The sequence below is a fragment of the Eleginops maclovinus genome, chromosome 17, assembly GCF_036324505.1.
Source record: "Eleginops maclovinus isolate JMC-PN-2008 ecotype Puerto Natales chromosome 17, JC_Emac_rtc_rv5, whole genome shotgun sequence".
Taxonomy (NCBI): domain Eukaryota; kingdom Metazoa; phylum Chordata; class Actinopteri; order Perciformes; family Eleginopidae; genus Eleginops; species Eleginops maclovinus.
In genome coordinates, this window is record NC_086365.1 from 17,206,634 (window position 1) to 17,221,911 (window position 15,278).

Here is a 15,278-nt window from a genome sequence, read left to right on the forward strand (position 1 = left end):
TGTCGTGAACTCAGTTTGTTTACCTCAAGATCAAACTCTGCTGGAAGTTCAAAGTCATGGAATATCAGGCTGTAGTCTAAAGGTCTCAGGGTCTCTGCTCCTCTCTCTGGGGGCGTGAAATGTTCAAATGATGCCAGGAAACAATCTCTCTGTTGGTGAGAAAGGGTTTACTGAGTCCAGAGATATGGAGAGGGGGTCAGATGTCTGGTCAGACGGCAGAGACAGCTTACGGAGAATAAATAGGGGATGGATGTCCGGTGGGTCTGCGGGGGACGAGTGGCAGGCAGCAGGCTGACACTGAGACTGAGATTTCTGATCCTTTCTTTACTCTCCTTTTTTCTGGAGAGGAAGTAAAGGAACCGGAGTCTGGATCTATTTGTTGTTGGAGGTGCGATATATGACTCAGCAGCTTTCAGACGTGAAGACACTATTATTTTTCAGCTTTGCTCTGATGCAGGATTTACATCTAAAAGTGGGCGGGGCTTAATTTAGACAGGAAGTGACGTTAGCGCCTGAAGAGCTCATTATACTACTCCGTAGCCATCCGTCAATCCGACTCCGTAATCACGCAGAGGCTCGTGAACCCTTCGAGGTTCTCCGTGGGGATGTCGGATACGCAATGCAATTCCCCGCCCGATCAGTAGGCGTCGCTACGCAACATGACCTCACCTCTCGACGTCTGTAGTGAAAGACGTTGAGTGTTTACCTTCCGGCTCCGCGAGCTCCTGCGGTCACGTGACTTTTGGTTGGGAGCCACCATTTTGGCAGTCAACATGACCACCGGTGCCAGTGTTTTCTTACCGAGCGAGTATACTTCTCATTTTAATTCAAGTGAAATTCGGCTTTATAGTACAAAATTAGAGAGATTAAATATAAGCGACCCATATAATTCACCCGGTGTGCTTTTCAAGAGCATAACCTCCTGCTCTGAAGACGATGTACCCGACTTGCGCTACGCAGACATCCACAGCTATCTTGTAAGCTTTCCATCAGTGTACTCAGGAGACTCCCTCAGAGCGTACAAAAGCTTGGAGGCTTACAATGGTGTCAGTCCGGCTTCGTAAACAACATTCAACTGTGGAGTCTTACATCCAAAAACTTCGGCATCATCACTGCAAGGGTAAGTATTAAATTATTCCAGTTTGATAGGCAGTGTCACGTTAGCATTGTTTGTTTATTAGCTTGGCTAGCTACGGAAGTGTCACGTTAGCATGTTTTTTAGCTTGGATAGCTACTGCAGTGCATCTGTAACTTGCTAGTTTGTATTTTTGATCGTACTCAACCAAAGTGGCTGGCGTTTTTTACCTTTATTTATCTGTTTTGGAATTTCATATAGGTTAATCACACATAAAATAATCTGAATAACACACCGATCACAAGTAGACCCAACATGTAATCAGACAGGAGTTTGATCTACCCACCTTTGACGGATGGCTTCTGCAGATATCTTTGCCTGCTCTACTTTGTGCAGTTTAGCCTTCTGCCTTCTGTTAAAAACCTCCAGTCTCGTTTTATGTCTCCTCTTCTCTGGAGATGGAAGGTAATCGAAAATTGAGGGGATAAAATCCGGACTCAACGGATTATCACTCTTTCTCCCTACAAAATAAGAAGGAATATTTCAACACGGGTTTGTTTACCACTAGCTTGCTACAAGCTAACTTGCTAACTGGCTAGGCTGCGCCAGAGCCACACTTGTTGAGTTAAAAAGGGACATCACATTGTCCGTTAGCTATAATAACTGGGTGCTACTTCTTAAATTAAACTAATTAAATTTAATTAAACTGACCAGAAACTTTTTGTAGCGTTGTACTGTATTCCTTCACCCACCTGATATGAAGTGATCACTGCATAAGCGAAAGCCAACGGCCGGGGGGTCCCATCTTTCAGTCTTTTTCTGAAGGCTCCTGGCTCTTTTAATCGCTCCAATCCACTTCTCCCTCCTCTCCGCGTCTTTAGGAATGCGATAATACGATACACCTTTCTTTTTCCCACGCCTATTTGTGCAACCTGGTGCACAGCAGTTATCCACCATCCTTGACAGTCTGCCAGTGCCTGTCAATTTACTGCCGCGATGACTGCCAAAATGGCTGCCCCTGTCGTATCTCGTCACGTGACCAGCATATATGACATCATCTGCAGGAGCTCTATAGCACTGGCGAGGTGTAAAAAGCCTACAGTTACAATGACAGAAGAAACGGGAAGTTGTATTCATCACATCTAAAATGCAGCCACATTGATCCTCAGTTATCTCCTATGTTGTTTGTAAAATGAATGAGTTGTTCACCAGACGTTCTTCTGCTTGGTCCATTCTAGCTTTTTTTTTTTAAATGGCTGCTTTGTGGATTGCTGATATGGTTCAACGTCGACGTAACGCAAGGTACCTTACGGACCCGTTGCGTCGTAGCTAGCGTCGAGGCGACGCAGCCATAAGGGCTGTGATTGGTCCGCTGAAACGACAAACATCATTTCCGTCATTTCGCTTTTCCCCGGTTTTCAATTCCTACAATCAGAGAACTTTTAATATTGACGAGAACGTTCACTCTCAAAACCGTTCCGGTATGGTACTGCACCTGGGGGGCGCTGGTGGGCCAGTGCAGAATGAATGTGGTCCTATGGAGCCCCACCCATAGATTCCTACATTTCTTTGGATATAATTTTTTTTTAAATCACTGCTATAGTTTTTTAAACATGGAATGGATAATCCTCACAAACGACACATAGCTAGTATTTTATATTCGCTTGATTTTGACTAAAATTAGGTTTTTGTAAATCGGATGACGTCATGCGTGATAAATTGCTTTACGGCACCTTGTGTCTCTCCTTCCCTTTCCTTTCCCTCGCAGCAACAGCTGCATACGATCGCAGCTGATTTGGCTCCGTGGGACTGATTTGAACTCGGCTCTACATGTTTTGAAAAGGTGTGACATTATTTGATACTCATAATTTACAAATCGTTGTTGATGTTCTGTGGACAGGTACCACAAAGCGTATTCTTCGGTCGTAACCAGTCGTGAGTTCTTCATTGACCAATCGGCTTTCATTAGCCAGATGCTAGCAGAACCTGGGTCGCAACTGCCCAACCTGTAAGAAAACAAAAGGCTATGACCCCCAGATTATTCCACTTTTGACGAAAAATCCCTGTCGACCTCTCGGAAACCACAGTAGTATTTTGGATTTTGTAGACGATATGCTAGGAGAATGATGTCGCTAGCCGCCTAGCTCCATAGGGGTCCATGTATTCTGCACTCGCCCGCGATCGCCCCCTAGGTGAACTGCAGCCAAATTCGGTACAATGGGGGTGAATAGAGAGTGAAGGGGCTTTCCGTAGACGGGCTTTGCTACAATCCACAAAGACCGCCATTTAAAAAAAAATATGCTAGAATGGACCAAGCAGAAGAACGTCTGGTGAACAAGTACAACGAGCGACGACGATAGACGTCAGAAGAATCTTGGGCAGTTTTTGCAAAAAACATTGCGCCCCCTACCGTTGTGGCGATGAATTGCATTGCGTCACAGAAACCCGACGCAGAACTATACATGTTCACGGCTGCGTCCACACAGCGGTACGTCGACGTTGAACCATAAATAAGCCTTCAGAGTTCAGACGGTCCCGGGGTAGGACTTCACGTCTTTGTATTTCGACAGAGATAAACGCAGGATGTGTCTGCAACTGTTTATTTGTTCAACACACACACATTAAAACTTCGTGACGAGGATCGCCCTCAAACTTTAAGTGACACAACGCACAGAATGGCACCAAGACGTTTGACCGACACACACCAAGCAAGAGAAAGAATCAGAGAAGAAGAAGAGTGCGCTTCTGAGTCCGCTCCCCAAGTCTTTCGGTTCCCCGACTCTCGGAGAACCTCTGGCTCAGGTCACGATGATACTTACACAACGACTTTTAAAAAACAGACCTCTAAAGCAACATTTCCACGACTTTGTAAAGACGAGTAGAAACAGAGTATTAAGCAGTTAGTATTTACAGAACGCTTGATATCTAACAGTGACAGGGACAGAGAGAGTCTGAGTGTTGAAGCACAAGGCCACCATGACGCTGCGTTTACTCACATTCAGTGAGTCAGCACTTTAGGAAAGTGGTCTAAGCAAAGCAATTGGATGTTAGGTGGAACTTTTTTTTGAGGTGCTTAATCAAATGTGTCTTGAAATTGGATTCAGTAGGTTATACATTTTTACCAGATGTTTAGGGAATTAACCTTTTAACACCTCCATTCATTTTATACCAACCTGGATACAGGGTGTCATCAAAATAACGCACACAGCTTTATATTATTTGAGGCGCTTTTGTAGGATTTTAAATTGGAAGCTAATTGTTGGCAGGAAATGACAAACCTGTACAAACCAATAGAAAAGCAGTTCTGCTTCCCGCTCTTATTTTGGTGACACCCTGTCCTTCCTGAATGTGACAGGTTGAGCTTCTTCTGTTCATCGAAGAAGCGACCGCTCAGTTCCCTAAGTCAAAAACCCTCTGTAGAAAGATGGAAAGTGACTAAAATGACTGTAAATAATCAAAGTGATGCTTCAGAAACGCCTTGATCGTTATTTCCTGTTCATGTGATGCAGCCGGCCGAGCCCCAGACAGGTTATTGTTCAATTGTGATTTAATGTTAACTCAACGATTTTGTTACAACGCCCAAAAAATTGCACCATTAAATATTTTATTTGTGTTTTTTCAACCTAAATTTGAACCAAATTTGGCAATTTTTACCTTTTTTATGGAAACGAAAACAATTTAGAGTTTAACGCACAAACCAATGATGTGCAAAACCGTTATTTCCATTGTAAAAGGATAATATTATTTACAATTTTCTCTTAAATTTCCAGTGCAGAATAAAATATTAACGTTTTACCAAATGTTCCAAATTTTTGTGATTAATTGAAATTTTACGGGATTTATTCCACAACATATTTTGTACAAAATTTGAGGTTCAATAGAAAAATCAAAGCGGCAAAAGTCTTTCATTTGGCTAATGAACGTTGGCGCTGTCACTGTTGAAAAATCAAAATGTTTTTTATAATATTATTTATAATTCAGCATAAATTTCGAGTGTAAAATATTATATTTCCATTTCCCAAATTTTGAGAAAGTTGAAACCAAATTTGAGTTTAAATACAAATAACAGATTTGGCGCTGTAACCAAAGCAGAGACTGGAAACGGTTTGAACGTTATGTATTTGTTCCTTCTTGAATCACAGCGTTATGATGGTTCCCAGTCTGAGACTGGTGACGGCTCGGGCCGGCCTGCAGATATGTTCCTCCCCAAAATCGTGGACAAATAATCTGATATAACTCCTTGTTGGTTTTGGCAGACTGTCGGATCCTTCTGGTTTCCCAGCAGGACGCTCAGACTCAGTCCTCCAGAGATCCGGTCCTCCTCAGCTTCCAGTGCCAAAACAAACTACAGCACTACGATGAATCCCAGTCTCTGACCTCTGACCCCCGACAGCGACGGGACGCAGCATGAGGAAAGGAGACCCCTACCTCCCAGTGTTTGTGCCCTCCAGTTCTTGTGCAGACCCAGCAAATATTCAAGCGTTCAGCGGGGGGGGGGGGGGGGGGGGGGGGGGGGGGGGGGTCCAGGAGCTCAGAACCTGCAGCGGAGATGAGGCATGGTCTCTGACGGTGAAATGTTTTCATTGTTTGAACAAAGAACCAATCATTGCAAAGCAGCTCCAACAGGAAGTGAGCAAACATTCAGGCGTTCACCGGGCGAGAGAAACCGTCCGGAGACCGGCAGCGAGAACGAGTTCTGACGGAATGTTTTTAGGGTTTAATAAAAGAAACAGCAATCATTAAAAAGCAGCTTCAACAAACTGTTGTGCAAAACCCCAGACCCTCAGATCCCCGGACCCCCCCTCCCGGCTGAATGCTTGCTGGGTGTGTGCAGCGGTCCTGGCGGTCTGTCAGCAGGTTCTGTAAGGATCCACGTGTTGTAGCTCGGCAGTGTGTTGCGTAATCCACCGCATCGACTCGCCAGGACAGCTGCAGCTGGAGCGGGGGGGGGGGGGGGGGGGGGGGGGTGGCTGCAGCTGGAGGGGGGGGGGGGGGCAACAAAAAAAAGACGTAGGAATGAAAAACTGCTGACTCACACCGACTCGTCTCGCTGAGAGGACGAACATCCAATCACAGGACGGAGCTCGTTATCCTCTGACCCCCCCGGCAGCGGTCAGTCAGGCTCCTTAAGGCAAAATTCCATCCCATGCTCTGACACCAAAACCAAAAACTGGATTATTTTTTTCTTTTTGTGGCCGTTGAGTCTGTGATGATGGAGGGATGGAGGCCTGAAGCTCAGGAGGGGGGGCGTGATCGCAGCCTGTAAGACAAGGGGGAGGGATGTTAGACACGGGGGAGGGACGTAGAGCAGGATCTGTTTTAGTTAGTTAAACTATTTAGTTAAAACAGTTTAAAGAAAAACGTCTTTCCGTGTGTTGCTAGGCGGTCTTTCCGTGTGTTGCTAGGCGGACTTTCCGTGTGTTGCTAGGCAGACTTCAGGGACTCACGTTGCAGGGCTCCAGGTCTATGTCTTGCTGGCGTTCTCGTAGATCACGTCGGAGGTGAGGCTCTGCTGCTTCTTCTTCTGCCACATCAGCAGCACACACTGATGGATGAACACGTACTGCTCCTGCGCGCACACACACACACACAAACACACACACACACACACACACACACACACACACACACAGTTTAACACCCCTCTCTATAGACAGTTAGAGCCTGCTCCAGGACCCGTTCCTCTGGGAGTACCTCGGTCTGCACCATGGACAGCCGGTGCGACCTCATCTCAGAGACCATCCCCAGGATGTCGGCGAACTCGTGCTCTCTGATGTGCTGCATGAGGCGGTCCAGAGCCATGAAGGTGCCGGTCCGGCCCACCCCTGCACTGAAACACAGAACACACATCGGGTTTATCTATTTTATTATGTACAGACTTCATCTGCACTACTCCGGACCGGTCTCACAACATACCTGCACTAACACACTCTCATTCAAACGGCCGTTTCATTTCGCACCCTTCTTTAGTTCGACTTTGTCGTCTTTATGGAATTGTCTCATGTCCTTTTATAATATGCTGCAGTGTTGGAGGAGCTCGGCGCCTCAGATGTTCATCACCATAACTCCACTGCTGTGCACATGATGGTAAAACCCTGACCCTTCATTACCCAGAAACCTTAGAGAGAAACAGAGACTCAACGACTCAGGGACCCTGAAGAGACTGAAGGGTCCGGACTGTCCGTTAAAGCCCTCCACAGACAGACGCAGTGTGTACTTTAATGTGTGTGTCTCTGTGTGTGAGTTTGCTCTCTCTCTCATCGTTTGCTTTTGTTTTATTTATGATTTTTTTTGTAGAACTGCAGGACGGAGTCAGGAACAAAGACCGAGACAACATCATTCAGCTGTGTGACCGGCAGTACCACTGACCCTAACACACAGAACACACAGAACACAGAACACACAGAACACAGAACACACACAGAACACACACAGAACACACAGAACACACACAGAACACACAGAACACACAGAACCCTGCAGCTGGTACCTGCAGTGCACGATGACGGGCTGCTTGCTGCGGTTGGCCTGCTGACGCACGATGTGCACGAACTGCAGGATGCTCTCGATGGCGTTCACCGTCGGCACGCCGTGATCCGGCCACGAGGTGTAGTTCAGGTGCAGCACGTCCTGAGACTCGTCCGCCTGCAAGGGTGGGGGGGTGGGGGGGGGGTAGATTAATATTCAGAAATAAGTAGATATATATTCACAGGCTGATTCTTCTCTACCTGTGCCTCGCTTTGGTTCTGCTGCCTCTTGAGTTCATAGCGGTACCATTGAAGTCATTGTTGCTTATTTAAGTTGTATGTTTTGGAATATCTTTAAGTGAACTCAATCCCTCAAACCTGTGCAGATGAATGTGTAAGTAAGTAAAAAACATACCAATTGGTAAAAGTATGAAAAAAGGGTTAGGTTTAGGGTTCAGGTTCGGGTTCGGGTTCGGGTTCAGGTTCGGGTTCGGGTTCGGGTTAGGTTTAGGGTTCGGGGTTAGGTTTAGGTTTAGGGTTCGGGGTTAGGGGTTTAGGGTTAGGGTTAAAAAGGGTTAGGGGTTTAGGGTTCGGGGTTAGGGTTAAAAAGGGTTAGGGTTAGGGTTAAAAAGGGTTAGGGGTTTAGGGTTCGGGGTTAGGGTTAAAAAGGGTTAGGGTTAAAAAGGGTTAGGTTTAGGGTTCGGGGTTTAGGGTTAAAAAGGGTTCGGGGTTAGGGTTAAAAAGGGTTAGGTTTAGGGTTAAAAAGGGTTATGGTTAAAAAATATGAGTTTTTATGACATTTAACAAAAAAAAGCAAAGCAAAACATGTCTAAGTTTAGGCACCTTAAGATTGTTCTCTTTTTAAATGCTGCAATCATGTCATAAATACATATATAAAGTAAAGTAAATAAACCTAAACCAACATGTTATCTTATGTGGTCGGCGCCCCCTGGAGGACGGTTTTCACTGAAGCCCTGCAGTCCTGAAACACATTAGGCTCCTAAACCTCTGAGCTGACCCCCCCCCCCCCAGAGACTCACGTATCCCAGCCTGAACTTGCGGATGATCCACTCCGGAGCCTCACTCTCCGACAGCATCTCCACGCTGACCTCGCCGTACATCACCGGCTCGTCTGTGAACGGCCAGTAGTGATCGCACTTCACCTGAGACAAGGTCAATATTAATAAAACACCTGTATTATTTACACTCCTGCTTTTTTTGAGCTCTACAAATACATATTCAGCAGACAGGAAGCTGCAGTCTTGCTGCCGTCCAGCAGGGGGCAGCAGAGACTTGGAGAAAGAGGGTCTATTATTAAATGTGCTTTAGAAAATTACTAAAAATACAAAAACACTATCAAACAATGGAGTTTTATCAGAGGTTAAAGGGATCAAAATCAGCTCCTCCTTTACCAGCTGCAACATAGAGTGACGAACAGCAACATTTAAAAAATAAATAACATTAAGTATTTATTTTTCCATTTTGGTAAAAAAATCAAAAATCAAATCTCTTTTTTTTTAGGTCATTTTTTTTACAATTATTCTATGTATCTTAACTGTGTGCTGAAAAGTTTCCAATTTACAGAAAATATGTGAAAACTTATAGGACTCTGTAGTATGTATACAGTATATATATATATATACACTGCCCGGCCAAAAAAAGGTCCCCTCTGATATCCGTTGGACCGCCTTCAGCTTTGATCACGCATTCTCTGAGGCATCGTTTCCACGAGCTTCTGCAACGTCTCAACATTTATTTCTGTCCTGCATTAGTTTTGATCTTGTTTTGATGACGGGAGATTCAGACCACTGATCAAAGTCTTCTCCAGCACATCCCAAAGATTCTCCATCGGGTTCAGGTCTGGACTCTGGGGGGGCCGATCCATGTGTGAAATGATGTCTCATGCTCCCTGAATCACTCTCTCACAGTCTGAGCCGATGGATCCTGGCCTTGTCCTCTTGGAACATGCCCGCTCCATCAGGGGAGAAGAGATCCATGGATGGAATAACCTGTCCTTCAGGATATTCAGGGAGTCAGCTGACCTCATTCTTTGGGTTGCTGAACCTAGACCAGACCAACTGCAGCAGCCCCAGATCATAGCCCTGCGCCCCCAGGCTGGGGACCTGTTTTTTGGCCGGGCAGTGTGTATATGTACAGCACAGTAGATCTGTGGCACTGACCCGGCGGCGCTCGCTGCACTGCGTCAGCATCACGATGATGGCGCTCTTCTGCTGCAGGACCATCCTCCAGAAATCATTACGGGTCTCCGGCAGCGGCCCCTGCGTGGCGATGTACTCCTGGGTGGTCTTATAGCCCTGAGGGGGGAAATACAATATATACATCATAAAAAAACATGTGTGGATAAACAACAACAACAACAACAACAACAACAGTGAAGAGGGACTGACGGGGATGTAGTTGGCGTTGATGTAGTCCGACCCTTCGTCGTTGTGCAGCGAGATCAGCTTCACACGGCTGAAGTCGTCTGAGGAGGAGAACATGGGTTCATTATTACAGATGTTCCAGAGCCCGTCCTCTCACCGGCAGAACGTTCTAATACTGAGGCTCTCACAGGGCAGGATGTTTGTGTATCGGTTCTTCGGACGGTTGACGGGCAGGTCAGCTGCATCATGGGACAGATCAAGACCCACGCTCTTCAGCTCCTGGAGAACAGGAACACCGGAACATGAGGAACATGAGGAACAGAAACATGAGGAACATGAGGAACAGGAACATGAGGAACATGAGGAACATGAGGAACAGGAACATGAGGAACATGAGGAACAGGAACACGAGGAACATAAACATGAGGAACAGGAACATGAACATGAGGAACATGAGGAACAGAAACATGAGGAACAGGAACATGAGGAACATGAGGAACAGAAACATGAGGAACATGAGGAACAGAAACATGAGGAACAGGAACATGAGGAACATGAGGAACAGAAACATGAGGAACATGAGGAAAAGAAACATGAGGAACAGGAACATGAGGAACAGAAACATGAGGAACAGGAACATGAGGAACAGGAACATGAGGAACATGAGGAACAGAAACATGAGGAACAGGAACATGAGGAACATGAGGAACAGGAACATGAGGAACAGGAACATGAGGAAAAGAAACATGAGGAACAGGAACATGAGGAACATGAGGAACAGAAACATGAGGAACAGGAACATGAGGAACATGAGGAACAGGAACATGAGGAACAGGAACATGAGGAACATGAGGATCAGAAACATGAGGAATAGGAACATGAGGAACAGAAACATGAGGAACAGGAACATGAGGAACATGAGGAACAGGAACATGAGGAACATAAACATGAGGAACAGGAACATGAGGAACACGAGGAACAGGAACATGAGGAACAGGAACATGAGGAACATGAGGAACAGAAACATGAGGAACATGAGGAACAGAAACATGAGGAACATGAGGAACATGAGGAACAGGAACATGAGGAACAGAAACATGAGGAACAGGAACATGACGAACATGAGGAACAGGAACATGAGGAACAGGAACATGAGGAACAGGAACATGAGGAACATGAACATGAGGAACAGGAACATGAGGAACATGAGGAACAGGAACATGAGGAACAGGAACATGAGGAACAGGAACATGAGGAACATGAGGATCAGAAACATGAGGAACATGAGGAAAAGGAACATGAGGAACAGGAACATGAGGAACAGGAACATGAGGAACATGAGGAACAGGAACATGAGGAACATGAGGAACATGAGGATCAGAAACATGAGGAACATGAGGAACAGGAACATGAGGAACATGAGGATCAGAAACATGAGGAACATGAGGAACAGGAACATGAGGAACAGAAACATGAGGAACAGAAACATGAACATGAGGAACATGAGGAACAGGAACATGAGGAACATGAGGAACAGGAACATGAGGAACATGAGAAACATGAGGAAAAGGAACATGAGGAACAGGAACATGAGGAACAGGAACATGAGGATCAGAAACATGAGGAACATGAGGAACAGGAACATGAGGAACATGAGGATCAGAAACATGAGGAACATGAGGATCAGAAACATGAGGAACAGAAACATGAGGAACATGAGGAACAGGAACATGAGGAACAGGAACATGAGGAACATGAGGAACAGGAACATGAGGAACAGGAACATGAGGAAAAGGAACGTGAGGAACATGAGGAACAGGAACATGAGGAACATGAGGAACAGAACGGTAGGACGAGCCGAACCTCAAACTGCAGGGAGAACTTGTAGGCAGAGTCTTTGCTCATCTCTCTGAAGTACGCCTCGAAGTCGTCCAGCTGCACGGGACTGAACATACAGGGTTAGATAAATGTGTCAGGAAATAATAAATATTAAATAATGAGAAATAATAAATATTAAATAATGAGAAATAATAAATATTAAATAATGAGAAATAATAAATATTAAATAATGAGAAATAATACATATTAAATAATGAGAAATAATAAATATTAAATAATGAGAAATAATAAATATTAAATAATGAGAAATAATACATATTAAATAATGAGAAATAATAAATATTAAATAATGAGAAATAATAAATATTAAATAATGAGAAAAAATAAATATTAAATAATGAGAAATAATAAATATTAAATAATGAGAAATAATAAATATTAAATAATGAGAAAAAATAAATATTAAATAATGAGAAATAATAAATATTAAATAATGAGAAATAATAAATATTAAATAATGAGAAATAATAAATATTAAATAATGAGAAAAAATAAATATTAAATAATGAGAAATAATAAATATTAAATAATGAGAAATAATAAATATTAAATAATGAGAAAATAATAATAATAAATATTAAATAATGAGAAAAAATAAATATTAAATAATGAGAAATAATAAATATTAAATAATGAGAAATAATAAATATTAAATAATGAGAAAATAATAATAATAAATATTAAATAATGAGAAAATAAAAATAATAAATATTAAATAATGAGAAAATAAAAATAATAAAATATTTCTCTGTAAATAATGTGACGGCTCAGTTTCACTTTAAAAACCTCCCACACACACACACACACACACACACACACACACACACACACACACACACACACACACACACACAGTATGTGAAGCAGAGGAAGAGGAGGATGAAGAGCCGCTGAGCGTTAGTGATGTTACCTGGTTAGTTTCCGCTTCTTTAAAGCTGTCTTGCTCCTAAACAAAACAAACGATGTACAAATCGAACAGAATGAAGAAGTGTAAATATATGATCATGAAGATTAATTGACTGCATCATGCTCGTTAAATAAACCCGCAGACGTCAGGGTGAGACCGAGGTAGGGTTAGTAACCTTATACCTTATTTTATTTCAAAAATGAGAAACTTTCTTAAAATAACTAAATAAATCTCTTCTAGTTTCATTTTTTAAAATAATAATTTCATATTTTTGGAAGGTTTAGAAAAATGTATTTATTAATATTTATTAAAAAGTTGAGCTTATGAAACCCCATCGGTCGACCCCTCTGAACACACGGATGTCAGATATGTAACCCCCTTCCTCTAACAGGGGAGGAATCATGCTCGGCTTCCTCTGAACCCATCATGCAGCTTTAAAATACATGCTTCTGTCTCTGGAGAACATCGGTTGATTTCACAGGTGTCTCAGGGCCGGGGGTTCGGGTTCATTTAGAGACAAAGTCTGAATCATGAAAGACCATTCAGACTTTCTCTCAGAATGTTGACTTTTCTCCAAAAATTCAACATTCTGAGAGAAACAGAGTTTTGAGAAAAATTCAGAATATTTTTCTCTCTGAATTCTGACTTTATCTCAGTGGTCCGATTCCTCGACATTTGTGACTTTACTTTGATGGAACTAGCATTTATTTTAGTGCTAATTAATCCAATAAAATTGTCTTTAACCAAAAAAACAACAACATTTTTAACCTTAAATATTAAACTTTAATTGGGGGAATTCAGATTCGTTTTCCAATTGATTTATTGGTACCTACAGTGGCCCGAGTACACCTGCATATATAAAGCTTTAACCAGGAGCATGCACATCAGACAGAATATCAAATCTATACGGAGGTCTCTAGTTTAAAACAAGAAGAGAAAGACAGCAGCATGCAGACCCCGAGCAGAGCGTAGTTAGCATCCACAGTTAGCATCCACAGTTAGCATCCACAGTTAGCATCCACAGTTAGCATCCACAGTTAGCATCCACAGTTAGCATCGTGCTAATCAGCTGACTGGGCCTGGGTGAGAGCGACCACAGACACAGCATCGCAGGACAAAGTTCAACGTCTGCTGACTTCCTGTTTCCCCGTCAATCAAACTGGACTTTAAAGATGACTCTTTTTAAATTTCAAAATAAGAGTCCTCTGTTGATACCCTGTGTTTGTTCTCGTCAATAAATCCCACAACAAAATAAAAGCATGCACCCCAGGTCTGTGGAAGCAGCTGCACTGACTTAAAACATGAAACCAAACTGAAACATGTACAAACAAGATAAACGTTTCTCTGTGATTCAAAGCGTATACTTATATTATGAAAATGTCTGTTTCTTTTTTAATAGTTTTCCATAATTTGAGATTTCTTCTTTTTGGTTGAAATTTGGGATTTGTTGACATCAGTAAAGCTAAACCAGACTGAGTGTTCAATGTGATTCCTGAGGTTGGAGTAAAGGGTGTCTCTGATATCCTGTGTGTGGGGGGGGGGGGGCTCTGTGTGAAAACGGGGGGGCTTTAGTGCTTTACTTACCAAGGATTAATATAAAAAGCCAAAAGATAGTCAGTCCAAAGGCAGGATGGCAGGAGGGTAAGGAAGGCAAAGAGGCTTCTTCGCCTGAAGGGGGGGGGGAAATAAAACCATAAACACACACACGTAATAAAGTAAAAACAGACACCAGGGGGCGACAGGGGGACAGAACACCCATTAGTAAAGCTCCACATTAGTGCTGAACACACAGTTAATGCTCGTGCAGCTCAGACCCCCCGTTGTTCCTCTGCAGGACAACGGGGGGTCTGTTCGCTCCCCAGCGTCAAAGGCCGCTCTGTGTCCTCTAGCTGCATCAGCCGAGTCCCACAATGCAACGCTGCAACACTCAGCATGTATAAAACACGGCGCTGCCACTGACGTCACACTGGTCTCGTTAACAGCGGGGGCTCGACCCCCCTGATGCAGAAACCATTCTCATCTCTGGGATGGTTTCTAGTGTTTGTATGCAGACATTAAACATGTAACAGAAACATGTAACACGCCTGTAAACACACACTCTGTGAACTATACCAAAGCTCAGGGGGACAGTTACCCTCGCTGCCTGGAGCAGAGACCAGGGTCCATCTCAAAACAAAGTACGAGTTTTTAGTTTTTGAGAAAAAAAAGTCGGATTTTTTTTGGAAAATTCAGGATTTCCAGAAAAAAGTCAGAATTGGAGAAAAAGTCAAAAAGTGTAAGACATTGAGAGAAGCTCAGATATTTAGAAATGAAGTCAGTATTTTGAGAATTTCAGCAAAATGTTACATTTTGAGATTTTGAGATTTTTTTTAATGTAGAGAAAAAGTCAGACTTCTGAGGTTTTCAGAGAAAAAGTCAGACTTCTGAGGTTTTCAGAGAAAAAGTCAGACTCCTGAGGTTTTCAGAGAAAAAGTCAGACTCCTGAGGTTTTCAGAGAAAAAGTCAGACTCCTGAGGTTTTCAGAGAAAAAGTCAGACTCCTGAGGT

At 43.3% G+C, this 15,278-nt stretch overlaps 1 protein-coding gene across 5 annotated transcripts in view; it reads right to left on the minus strand.

Annotated features, from left to right (window-relative positions):
* Positions 1-6,043: 6,043 nt before the first annotated feature.
* Positions 6,044-15,278, minus strand: part of ptpro (protein tyrosine phosphatase receptor type O) — a 29,750-nt gene continuing 20,515 nt past the window's right edge. For 2 of the 5 annotated variants that reach the window (XM_063905950.1, XM_063905951.1), the window contains exons 17-27: positions 14,317-14,400; positions 12,736-12,771; positions 11,790-11,871; positions 10,115-10,205; positions 9,951-10,027; positions 9,723-9,857; positions 8,583-8,705; positions 7,566-7,720; positions 6,770-6,905; positions 6,523-6,644; positions 6,044-6,335 (exon numbers count right to left, since the gene is read on the minus strand). In XM_063905950.1, the coding sequence (XP_063762020.1) occupies positions 6,540-6,644; positions 6,770-6,905; positions 7,566-7,720; positions 8,583-8,705; positions 9,723-9,857; positions 9,951-10,027; positions 10,115-10,205; positions 11,790-11,871; positions 12,736-12,771; positions 14,317-14,400 (1,024 nt within the window). In that variant the 3' untranslated portion in view covers positions 6,044-6,335; positions 6,523-6,539. The remainder of the gene's footprint in view (positions 6,336-6,522; positions 6,645-6,769; positions 6,906-7,565; positions 7,721-8,582; positions 8,706-9,722; positions 9,858-9,950; positions 10,028-10,114; positions 10,206-11,789; positions 11,872-12,735; positions 12,772-14,316; positions 14,401-15,278) is intronic. The other 3 variants (XM_063905953.1, XM_063905952.1, XM_063905954.1) reach the window with 3 other exon arrangements.